The sequence below is a fragment of the Neovison vison genome, chromosome 5 (genome assembly GCF_020171115.1).
Source record: "Neovison vison isolate M4711 chromosome 5, ASM_NN_V1, whole genome shotgun sequence".
Taxonomy (NCBI): domain Eukaryota; kingdom Metazoa; phylum Chordata; class Mammalia; order Carnivora; family Mustelidae; genus Neogale; species Neogale vison.
The window spans coordinates 97119226-97131577 of NC_058095.1; the positions used below are offsets into that span (position 1 = coordinate 97119226).

At 45.0% G+C, this 12352-nt stretch overlaps 1 protein-coding gene across 3 annotated transcripts in view; it reads right to left on the minus strand.

The window, feature by feature from the left end:
• Window positions 1-2917: 2917 nt before the first annotated feature.
• Window positions 2918-12352, minus strand: part of STARD13 (StAR related lipid transfer domain containing 13) — a 182983-nt gene continuing 173548 nt past the window's right edge. For all 3 annotated transcript variants that reach the window (XM_044249575.1, XM_044249574.1, XM_044249577.1), the window contains exons 10-14: window positions 11938-12052; window positions 10879-11100; window positions 9406-9623; window positions 6339-6515; window positions 2918-5428 (exon numbers count right to left, since the gene is read on the minus strand). In XM_044249575.1, coding sequence (XP_044105510.1) covers window positions 5311-5428; window positions 6339-6515; window positions 9406-9623; window positions 10879-11100; window positions 11938-12052 — 850 coding nt within the window. In that variant the 3' untranslated portion in view covers window positions 2918-5310. The remainder of the gene's footprint in view (window positions 5429-6338; window positions 6516-9405; window positions 9624-10878; window positions 11101-11937; window positions 12053-12352) is intronic.

Here is a 12352-nt window from a genome sequence, read left to right on the forward strand (position 1 = left end):
GGAAAGAGGGGGAAGCCACATGTCCCAGAATGAAAGGAAAGGCAAGTTACGATGGAGTAGTATCAGCTCAGGAAGGCCTCCAGTATCCGTCACTTTATTTATTTCTATCTCTGTAAAAACCAAAGGGGAGAGGAAAAGGCAAAGATGTGAGTGTCGTCATACCCTTGCTTCTGCATATAGGGATACGCCAATTCTCTTTTAGCCCATTCTGAGTCTTTGCCATCAAAACAAAGGTGAATTCACTTCTCTACTTTTTGGCTCAATAGATAAATGTCCCAAAGCCCTGCTGCAACTTAAAAATGCCTGGCTTGTGGTCGTCCAGCTTCATCTCCTGCCCCACTCACTCCCATCCTCTGTACCCTCTGACACTCTGCTTTAGCCACACCAAATCACCACCTGATGCTCAAGCCCATCTCTTACCTTCACATTGTAGGTTTCCCCTCTGCTGGTCTCTCAGTCATTCTTCCCAAGTCCCTGGGGGCTCACACCCACTCTGGGCTTCATAGATGCCACAGTAACTTCCTACTGGGTATTGTATATATGTATTCCTCCTCATTACTTGCAGATTCTGTATTTGTGAACTTGCCGACTTTCTAAAACTTATTTGTAATCCCAGGTCAATACTTACTATTCTTTCCAGGTCATTCTTGGATATGGGCAGAATGGCACAAAACAGGAGTCCCTGATGTTCATACACATTCCCAGCTGAGATCAAGCAAATGTGACCTCTGCCTTCCTGCTTCAGACCTCAGACCGTAAAGAAGGATCTTATTCATGATGTATTTAATACCACATTTTTGTTTTCCATTTTGTGCTTTTTATCAGTGATTTTGCTGTTTCAAATGGCCCTCAGGTATAGTGTTGAGTGCTGTCTAGTATTCTTTGGAATACTCTTATGGATGAAATACGTATGTTAGATAAGCTTTGTTTAGCCATGAGTTTTAGTGCTGTTGGCTGTGAGTTCAATTTTAATGAATCAGCAGTGTGGTACATCTAGAAAAATGAAGGGGCTACTCTGGAAAGTAATACAGATGATGCATGATGAAGCTGTGAAAAAGATGGAAAACAGCTAAATTTGTGGATTCATGAGATGATGGCCCATAGAAAAGGAGTAAGAAAAAAAAGGCATTACGGTGAGGCTGAAAGCCAAAAAGATTTATAGTCACATTACTCAGGGCCCAGAAAATTTTAAGCTTTCTTTCTTTCTTTCTTTCTTTTTTTTTTTTTTAAAGATTTTATTTATTTGACAGACAGAGATCACAAGTAGGCAGAGAGGCAGGGGGGAAGCAGACTCACCGCTGAGCAGAAAGCCTGATGCGGGGCTCGATCCCAGGACCCTGAGATCATGACCTGAGCTGAAGGCAGAGGCTTAACCCTCTGAGCCACCCAGGTGCCCCAGGCCTTTCTTGACTGTTGTTCTACTATAAAGAGATATTGTGGATAAATAATTAGTTGTAAGAAACTTGTATTAAGTAAGGCATATTTAAACAGAAATGGACACAGAACAAGGTCATATATTGATTGGTTGACAAAAATGTGAGCAGAGGCTCATAGGAACCTAGCTCTATATTTTTGCTGGGAGCAGTGGCTCAGTACTTGCTAACTGGTGGCAAGAAGGCGCTGCTGCTTCTTACTATTTCTGCCCCACACCATCTTCTTTGTATCCATACCTCTGTCTGTCCAGTGTCCCACCCCCACGTGGTGTTTGGTGACCGTGCTCTGCATGAACAAACAATACAGGAAGTTTTGCTTCAAAGGAAAGCATTACTTGGGATTTTGAGCCTCATCTGTGCGCAAGGAGGATGTGGGTTGGGAGGCATCTGCATAGCCTGTTGGGTGGGATTTCTAGAATGGAAGTCAACATTCAATGTACAAAGGATGTTGTCTGCCTAAGGCATGTCCAACATCGTATGTTGCCAGTTGCTAAAACTTCATGGCTTGATGATATTACAGTGTTGTACCTTCAAGTGTTTATTTCTTAATTCCTTGTGCAGTCGGCCCCCACTGATTTTGCTTTTGCGTTGGTGTGTGACACTCTCCTTTGCTATTTTATCCCTCCACATTATTTTATCCCTCTACGTTAGAGAAGATGATGATGAAGAAGAAGAAGAAGAAGAAGACGACATATAACCAGTGTTTTTGCAGCCAAATAGCAAAAGACACAAGTAGTACAATGCCATACCTAAGAATTTCAAGTCTACTTGCAATCAAGTTTGAATTCATATGATCTAGGGTCTCAGGACTTCTGTAGCCAGTGGCTGCTAGAATGACCACCATGTTCTCTTTTTTCACATGGAAGAACAAAGGGGGGCAATTGAAATTTCTCCTTTGCCTCTGAAAGGCAAAACTTTCAAGTAAAGGGGGAGGGCTTGAGGGAGACATGTAGAGAGTAGAGTTTGGAACATTTTTGTGGGGGCATATGGTCTTTTGGGCTGCTGTGGTTTTTGCAACCTGTAGCTGAGAATTATAGAAAGCTCCTGCTTACTTAATTTGCACTACTTCTGTTAGCTTTTAGAAGTAAGGTAGAGAACAAACAGAATGAAGGCAAGAGGCTTGGAGTCAGATGTGGCTAACCTTTGTGGTCTAGTGGTCCAGCCAGAAGTCACATCATGTTTCAATTTCTTGTCTACTCAATGATAATGAAATGTAGCTAGAGTTTACTGAATCTTTGGCAAAAATACCATTAATGCGTTTTTATAACTTCTGGGCTAAGAACAACGAAATGTAAAAAAAGAAGCCCTTCCCATCACTTTAATGCCTTAGACAACACATCAAGGCATTCAGACTGTTAGTGAAGGTTGGTAACAATATCCTCATATTTGGGAGAGATACTGAATACAGGTTTTCCACTTACAGGAGGAAGCATGAAAATCAACATATATTTTATAGAAAATAGGAAATATTTAATATATATAAATTTATTTGTCTTAGCAATTATTTACTTACAATTGATGATTGATACCAACAATTGAGGTAAAAATATACATGAGGTATAAATATAATATTTAAATGCAATATCATATTTTATTTCCATTGGCAAGATAACAATGAATAAAACACTGTGGTATTTGACAAACAAGCTTGATGCATCTTTTCCCTCCTTTTTCCTTATTCCTTTTTTTTTAAGACACACTGTGTTATGCAGCAGTGATTAGTATGTGCGTAAAAAGAGAAAAGTCAGTTGGATAATTTGAAGAGAGGAGGAGTCAGAAATACAATCATAGTTGCTTTTGGTATTGTCTTGCTGCCCAGAGTGTGTGGTCTTTGGGCCAGCAACACGAGCATCCCCGAGATTTGTTAGAAATGGAGACTCTTACTCCAGACTGTCCGAATCAGAGTCTACATTTGAACCAGATCTCCAGGTGATTCTTGTGTATGCTAAACTCAGTGACAGAGCACGATTCATCCTTGTATGTCTATCATATTTTCCAAACACCTAGGATTCCATCTCTGGACCAGTGTTAACATAGGCTAAACCTCATTAATCTTATCTTTGCATAAGAAAGTAATCCAGCCTATACGGTTACATTTAAGAGCCATGGCAGAAGTGAATTTGTTTTGCTTACAGAGCACTGTCCAAATGGAAAATTATGGGTTGGCTGGCACTTTCTTGTGTAGGCAAGGAAATGAAAAACTCCTGGGTCATAATTCAAATAGCATGATTTTCCTTATATCATACAGAACTCATATATAGCATTTTTATTTCTTTCAATAAAAGAATTGCACATTGCTGATAGGAAAAAAAAATTACATAATAACATAAATGCATACAATACAGAAAAGGGGAAAACACTCATTTATTTTTTTTCCTCCCACACCAGTTGCTAAATTATGATACCAATCTCTCACGGATTACCGAAGTCTCTCCCTGAAACCAAACATAATAACTTATCTTCCTCTCTACAGTTGTTGAATTACAATAATAAAAAAAGACCCCACAACTTAAATCCATCAGCAGTTAGTTAAGGAGAGTCCATCAGCTTAGTCTATACAATAATAAATAAGGTCAAACACCTAGGTCAGCTTGACTGGCTAATGAAGAAATATGAAATTAAGAAACCTGTTTATATTTTTGAAGACTAATTGCAGAGCATAGTTTTGGTCTTCCCGTTAGTTTAAAAACCCTGTCTTTCAAACTGCAAGATGTGAATGAATCACGTTGTAAGCGCATCATATGTAGCAAAATAAGAATTCCCTGAAACTGCTACGGTCCAGGACTCTCGAATGACCACTGCCTCCCCTTGCCTGGTGTCCAGAGTTCAATTCAGTGCAATACATCGATAAGAAAATGCCAATTAACTGTGACCAAACAGGCCACTGGTCATATACAATGACATTTAGGAACAGGATGAAATATATCTATGAAAACTTGGTCAAACACAGAGGCCCCCTTTGGCTATGAATATGCAAAGGCTACACTATTTGGCTCTAAGCAGCAGGGAAATAAAGTTTCTTTCAGTCGCTTGCACTGACTCCAGTGGCCCGCGGGCATTTGACATTTTCCTGAAATTGCAGCTGGCTGGGTCCACGGACAACTGGTCACCCAGCCCTACCTTTGGTCCCAACTTCTTCCCCACCTCTGTGCTTTTAAGAGGAGTAAGTATTCTTTTCCTGGGTTTATTCAACACTCCATGCTCTGTTTTTGATTAACACAAACAAACTGACAACACAGAAGAACCTTTGAATGTTGTTTTCCTTTGGTTAGCTAATCTTTGGTTAAACATCAGGGCAGACTGACAGACTACACATTTTCACACCTCGGTGTTAGCAGCAGATTCTGCTCCGCTTACAGGACAGTGGGGAGATGGGCCCAGAGCAACTTGGAAAGAACCACGTGAGTGAGTAAGGGACTCACTGAGTCAGACACGTTCCTTTTCAAAAGACGCAATTATATATAAAATTGGTATTGTACATATATACAGTAAAGATAGAGATATACACACATATGTACATATGCTATACATACATTTATTTACAGTTAAGAATATGCTTCTTAGAAGCCTTTAAATAGCAAATTAGGCAATGCACAAGGAATAATCCATTTAATTTTAAGTAACATAGATAAATGTTCTGATTTTTAAAAATATTATATTAGTAGGGATGTAGCCATCTCCAGGAAGGCTAGGAAAGTTCTCAGAAATTCTTGCATCTTCAACATTCCGATTTCTCAGTGTTTCTATTTTTGAGCACTAGCCAAGTCACTCAGTGTCTCTCTCTCTCTCTCTCTTGCTTTCTCACGAGCACACTCTCTTCCACAAGTGTTTCCGTTCACTTCCTCTTCCCTGAGGTTGATATCACACTGGGGAAAACTCAGATTTTAGTTTCTGGACCTTCAGCAATGAGGGGCTGAAAAGAGTTTCTAATCCTGGCAACTTCCGCTGCACACAGATGTCCGAAGCCTTTATTGTACCACTCTGGGGAGTGACCTCTGTGGGGACAAAAATCAGAAAGGAAGTGGGAAAGGCGTCTTCCAAGTCTCAGCACTTTATCACGGTCGACAGGGCTGTCCTGTGCCCTGCTCACGAGCGTGCTTGCCTACAGTATGAGGCTGACCCCTCAAGGACCCGAGAGCCTCATTCTGTCATCCAGTGCCTGGAAAAGGCCTTTCTGGCCAAGAATTCAGTCTGTCTTTTCAGTGCTACCATCTCCTCAGAGAAGCCTCAGACTGAATTCTGGAAATCACTGGGGAATCTCAGTGTCTGTGTACCCAGACCAAGAACTTGTTCCGTGTCATGACTGCCCTGACGGGGCTGGAATTCAGTTAGCTTCTTCTCCAAGCAGGGCGACAGGAGGGGAGCACAAAGGGAGAGCAGGCATGACAGCAGCCCAAGAGAAGGAGACTGGCGGTGACCTAGCAGCCACCGCGTATGTGTTTGCTCTGTGTGAGAAGCACACATAGGTAAGTGGGAACAGCTCTGAAGAGAGAGAAGAGCAGGGCACCGGCGTGGCTCAGTCAGCTAAGCGTCTGCCTTCAGCTCGGGTCATGATCCCGGGGTCCTGGGATCGAGCCCCGCCTTGGGCTCCTTGCTCAGCGGGGAGCCTGCTTCTCCCTCTCCCTCTGTCTGCCTCTCCTCTTGCTTGTGCTCTCTCTCTCTGCCAAATAAAATCTTGAAAAAAAGAAAAAAGAAAGAAGAGCAGAGGGCTACAGGGAAATGTCAGAGTTTTACAAAAGATGAGGAAAAGGAAAGCAGAGGGGGGCGGCATCAGTAATCTTCAACGAAAGCATGCAAGTATAGTAAGTGAAACAAGAAATCAGGATGACACACAGGGCCCTGGCGACTCTGCCACTCAAACTGAGGCTCCCGGGCTGTGCCTGCCTTCTTGGGGAGTACACTTACTTCAGGTCTATCCTGCAGATGTGGGTCAGTCTCGATTTGCCGGAGCCGCACGGTTCTATCAAGTACTGAGAATCCATCACCACTGCCCGCACGCCACCCATGAGGTGGGCTTCCTCATGCTCCACAGAGAGGGACACCAGGGTACACATGCCTTTGGGCAAATCAGTCTTCCAGGTCCTATAGCAAAAACAACCGGCCCATCAAAATTAGGGCTAAGAGAGAAAGAAAAACCTGGACACAGCATTGAGTTTTACACCTTCAGTTTCCTGCTCAAATCCTTATCCTACTTACTTAGATTAAACTAATGGCTTCCATAAGGGTGTGTAAAATTTTTACAGTGCAGTTCAAAGCAAGGCTCTCAGCCTGCTGACCCAGAGGCCAGCGATGGTCCTGCAGCTTTCCAATCTGCCTTTGGAACCCCAAACTGAGGCTGCAGAGGTTCCTGGCCATTCCTGAAGGGTTGGTCTTACAGTTTTAGAATTAGGACTTGCCCACTCTGTTCATTCAGCAAACATCTACTGGGCACACGAGAAGCCACAAAGGACACAAAGATACACAGCCAAGGGAGAAAAACAGACATACAAAGAGACCTCCAAAACACCAAGGAAAGTGCAGTGATGTGGCTATGCAACGGTGCTCGGCAATCCTATGGAAGGGAAGGGGAGACACACAGAAGGCTCCCTGGAGGAGGCAATGCTCAACTCAGTCTTAAAGAAAAAAATGAGCTGGTGGCGCTTCGCCTGAAGTAAACTAGACACATGTGGACTGCTCATTGTTTTCAAATACCTGAGGGGCTCCCAAGCAGGATGAGAAAAGCACAGTCGATATGACCCCAGCAGGGAGAGATGGGATGACATGTGTCAGCTCAGGAGACAGAAGACCTGACTCACAAAGTGCACACGCCAGATACGAAACAGGTGCTATGAGGAGTAGTAAGCTCCCTGTTACAGGGGCTATTCAATCAGAGACAGAAGTCAGGGACCATGAGAGCATCTGTGTAATGACCATTTCTATCACAGGACATAGATCTCATGATCATAATCCCAGTTATTTACCTCACAAACCCTATCCTGGGCTTGGCTACGTCATCTGTAACTTCGTCCGTCCTGTCCTACCACACCAGAAAGACAAACTACTGGATGTTCCCCATAAAAACCTGGCAAGAAGCAAGCATAACACAAACGCCCAGCAGCTTCTCATCGGGTGTGACCATTCTCCGCAGGCGAGATGACATGTTCAGCAATAAAGACGGGGAGTTGTACAGATATGTGGGGATATGATGGAAAAAGCTTCGGTAACTATCACCAGAAGCTCCTGAGGATTTAGAGAAGGGGATAACGCACGTACAAGTGGCAATTCCTGAAGGGATTCCTAGTCTAGATGGGGTGGCACATGGAAGACAGGAAGCATTTCAGCTCTGCCACTTTCTATCTTCTGGTATCATAACCACAGGCATCTGTGTTGCAGGAGCCGTGTCTGGTGAGTGGTAAATTTTCTCGAGTGTTGTGTTCTTCGGCATCGGAGCCTCATGACCCACCCACTTTCTCCTTCAAGTTGTGGGTCAGTTATCAATGCTGTGAGAGTCTGCCTTAACCACTATATGTAAAATTTAACCCCTTACCATCCCCCTTCTTACTTATCCCCTCCCACGGGATGAGTAACATTATCCCCTTACTTATGGTTTATTGACCCTCCCTCCCTGATAAAATGTAAACCCCTAGAGAGAGAGAGACAGCGGCCTCTTGTATTCACTCCAATATCCCCACAGCCTCCCCGCAGGGCTGGAATGATGCCCTGTGATAAGAAACAGGCTGGTGGGACTGTTCAGTGGAAGGAAGGAGGGAGGCTCCATGCATGGATTCTGGCCCTCAGCCCTCTAAGGGGCGGGAAGAGGCATGCTATGGCATGGCTCCCTCCCCATGGCTGCCATCCCAGAACTATTTGATTTGCTGTTTACAAGAGTGAAGACGTGAAGTTTAAATTCCACGAGATGACGAATGTCCGCATAACTGTGGTAATAAGCCATCCTTAAGACTGCCCACATTCTCCGCCAGGATCCCCACGTTGCCAAGACAAACACATATATTTAGGGAAAAATGACCCTTCACATTCAGGGTCCCAGGGACCAACTCCAAACGCCCATGTGAAAAGTAACCTGGAGTTTGCCATCAAAACGATTTTCGTAAACAAACTGAAATTTACATTTGGGAATTTCACTAGTGATTCCTTTGACACTACTACTCTATGGGAAGAGACAGTGTTTGCCATCAGTTATTAATAAAAAAGAATACCTTGATTCAATTATATTGTATTTGCTTTCTTAGTCTAGTCAACCCATGTTCTTTTGGACTCCATGCTGACTCACCAACTCATGTGCACCGCTGCACCATGCACACCTCCCAACATGGCTTGGGCTTCCCTTTCCAAACCCAGGGGGCAGGGGGCCAGAACTCATCCCGTAAACTGATCAGAAGCAATGCTTCAACAGTCGACAGGACACTCGCAGGCCTTGTCCGGCCCTGAAATCTGACTGGACATCTGACCTTCTCTGTGTTGGTGGACCTTCAGGGCTGTGCCAAGCTTTCCCTATGGGGCAATGAGCTGTGAACGGGCGAAGTTATACAGATGGGTTTTGAAGTTACACACACTTCCGTCGTGAGAGTTACACAAACCCAAGCTTTCTTTCCCCCGGGAAGAAGGCAAAAATCTGGAGACAAGTCAGAATTGATTTGCATAATTTGGCAGAAAGTGCAACTGGACAAGTAGCAGCTATTCTTGGGACTCTGTTCTGAGGAAACGAGCAATATTTATGGCCTAATAAGCCATATGCTCCATAGTGAAAGGGGCCGTGAGAGAGCCGGGCAGAGCCGTAACTTGGGTGAAGGAAGCAGGAAGTCAGGCATAAATACAGCGAAATCAGGTATCATGGAGGGAAATGTGTGCTGGCGTAGGGCTCCCAGTGGAGGCTGAACTTCGGGGGTAGAACGCCATGAAATGCTTAAATATGCAGCTCTTCATCTGCTTTTGGAAAAAAGAAAAATACCTTAAACCCTAGAGGTAGGCTTACCTGAGAACTACGAAGTCTCTGGAAGGGTGGGGGGCCATGCTGTTCAACACGTACTGGTAGATTTCTGTTTGCTTGTCCAGGGTTTCCACAACCTTCCACTGCACAAAATCCTCATCCCATAGGTGGCGCTCTCTTAGCACACGGTTCAAAACCACGGAAGGGGGCGCTTCCACCTCCACGGCGGCCTTCCATAGCTTCAGCGGGTGCCCGTCTCCCACCTTAGGAAAGACACCATCGAAGGCTGAAGAGGACAACTCGCCCCAACCCAAACCTACCATTCTTCACTGGACATTCAGAAAACATTGCTGGTGATGTAACCTGAAAGAGTGATTCTGCACACCTCAGGTTAAAAATTTTAAGACGTTCATCTTTAGGCTTAGAATAAAAATAATAAGAAGAAGACAAATAGTAATCACCAACTCATACAGGGTGTACTGGGTGTTGGGAAAGATTCTAACCCATTTGGTTTGTAAATAGCCCTCCTCTGCCTGTGGTAGCAGGATGTCTACTATGCAAATGAGAAACCAGGCACAGAGAGGCATGCGACTTGGCTAACGTCACACAGGTAAGGGACAAGGATCAGATTGGCAGCCAGCAGCCAGCTTCAGAGTCTACATGCAGATTATGTGCAAAGGGACTGCTTGCCAGTCTCCAGAGTGGGTCTTTGACTTGCTCTTGTGTGTGCCAAGCCCCATGGACAGAGTGGCCATTTTAAATTAATTAATTAATTAATTAATTAATTTTTAGAGGTTGGTAGGGAGGTGAGTGGCAGAGGGAGAGAGAGAATCGTAAGCAGGCTCCACACCCAGCACAGAGTCTGATTTGGGGCTTGATCTCACGACTCGGAGATCATGACCTGAGCCAACATTAAGAGTCAGACACTTAACTGACTGAGCCACCCGGGTGCCCCTGGAGTGGCCGTTTTTTTTTGTTTTGTTTTGTTGTTGTTGTTGTTTTTGCTTTTTTTAAGATTTTATTTATTTATTTGACAGACACAGATCACAAGTAGGCAGAGAGGCAGGCAGAGAGAGAGAGAGAGAGAGAGAGAGAGGAGGAAGCAGGCTCCCTGCTGAGCAGAAAGCCCTATGCGGATTCGATCCCAGGACCTTGGGATCATGACCTGAGCCGAAGGCAGAGGCTTTAACCCACTGAGCCACCCAGGCACCCTGGAGTGGCCATTTTTTTTTTTTTTTAAAATAAAGATTTTATTTATTTATTTGTGAGGGAGAGAGAGCGAGCACAGGCAGACAGAGTGGCAGGCAGAGTCAGAGGGAGAAGCAGGCTCCCTGCAGAGCAAGGAGCCAGATGTGGGACTCGATCCCAGGATGCTGGGATCATGACCCGAGCCGAAGGCAGCCGCTCAACCAACCGAGCCAACCAGGCGTCCCGGAGTGGCCATTTTTAAAGGAAAACAAATCCCTTCTTGTTACACAGGAGTCTCTGGGGGTAGTTTTTTCCAGTCCCTGAGATTACCTTTTTGAAAGCAAGATCTGTGTTGTCTGTGCTGGAGCACGTGACCCAGCCTTTGAACTTCTCCTTGGCTTCTTTCTGGAGGCCTTGGACAAGATGTTCCAAGTACGTATGGAAAGTTGCCCCACTCTCTTCCATCTGGGTCCCCAGGTCTTCCAGAGTTGGAGCGTGGATCTCAGCCTCCATGTATGAGTTGTGGGACTGGGCTACCAACTCATGCGGGACCTGAATCGACAGATGCACCAAAGAGCAACACACTGAGCTAAAGAAAGGCTGAGACTCACAGAGAAAGCAAAGTAATTCCGTCAAAAACCACAGCATAGGCAATGGGCCTCGTGCCAGGGGGCAAAGGATGTTTTCCCAAGATCTGTGGCAAGGCTGAGGCGGGGGAGTTTCCTAAAGTCAGGAGAAACAAAAACGTTTCTGAGACTCCAGTTGTTATTCATAACACAGAATGACTTTCCCTTCAGTCTTTCTGTCTTTCTTTTATTTTACCTTCAATGCATTTTTATTCAGTTTGGCAAAATGTGGGCTCAGGAAACTCAAGAGCACATAGACTTAAGGGAAACATCAAAATACGACTCAGAAATAGCTTTACCTTTTTAGCACACTTTCCCCATTTACAAATGCCAATTTTACCACAAAAAGTGTGCCAGAAGTCTAGCTGAGTTACTTCTTGAACATATCTGCGGCTAAACTCATGAGCTGTCATGGATTCTTAGTGACCAGGGATTGCTCAATGTTCACGCACACGCAGATGTTGGACCTAATCAAGTCCAAGTTAACACACGCGGCGGAGTTGGCTGGCTGGCCTTGAACCTGGCAACGGAAGGGAATGTGACTGTTTTCTTGAAAACCATCATCGCGGTAGTCCCAGGTGTCTACCCAGCAGTGTCAGTCACGTTTCCTGGAGGCAAAGACCAGAGCTGCAGGGCGTCTGGACCACTGTCATTGTAAAATCAGGAGCAAACACCTCTGAGACGCACACGCAGCCACCGCTCCTCCTAGCGTCTTATCGGGCTCAAAGAGCTCGGAGGAAGGGGGCTGGAACCTTCCGCTCACCTCAAACAGTCTGTCGCATTCTGTGATCATGTGGGCCAGGCCCTGCGCGGCCGCCAGGTTCTCACTGAGGTCCTTTTGATCTGGCTTCCCGGTGGCATATTTCTTCTGTATGACTCTGTAATTGAAAGGCAGAATTGTAAGCAGATCCCAAACTCGAGAGATTTTCACAACACTGAGCCCATCCCTTTTGTTTTCGCTTCCCGCCCGGGTGCTGATCCGGATCCCAGACTTTCTCATTTCCAAATAAAAACGGTGACCACACGGCCTAGATACTCTGAGTCAGCCTAAGAGTCTGATGGTTCATAATGAAAAACCTTGGGAAAAATACAAGGGAAGGAATAACTGCTGGGGGAGAAATTCCTCTAGTTTCTCCCCCGAGTTTGAAACCACATCGCTGTAGGCCATTGGGCCAGAG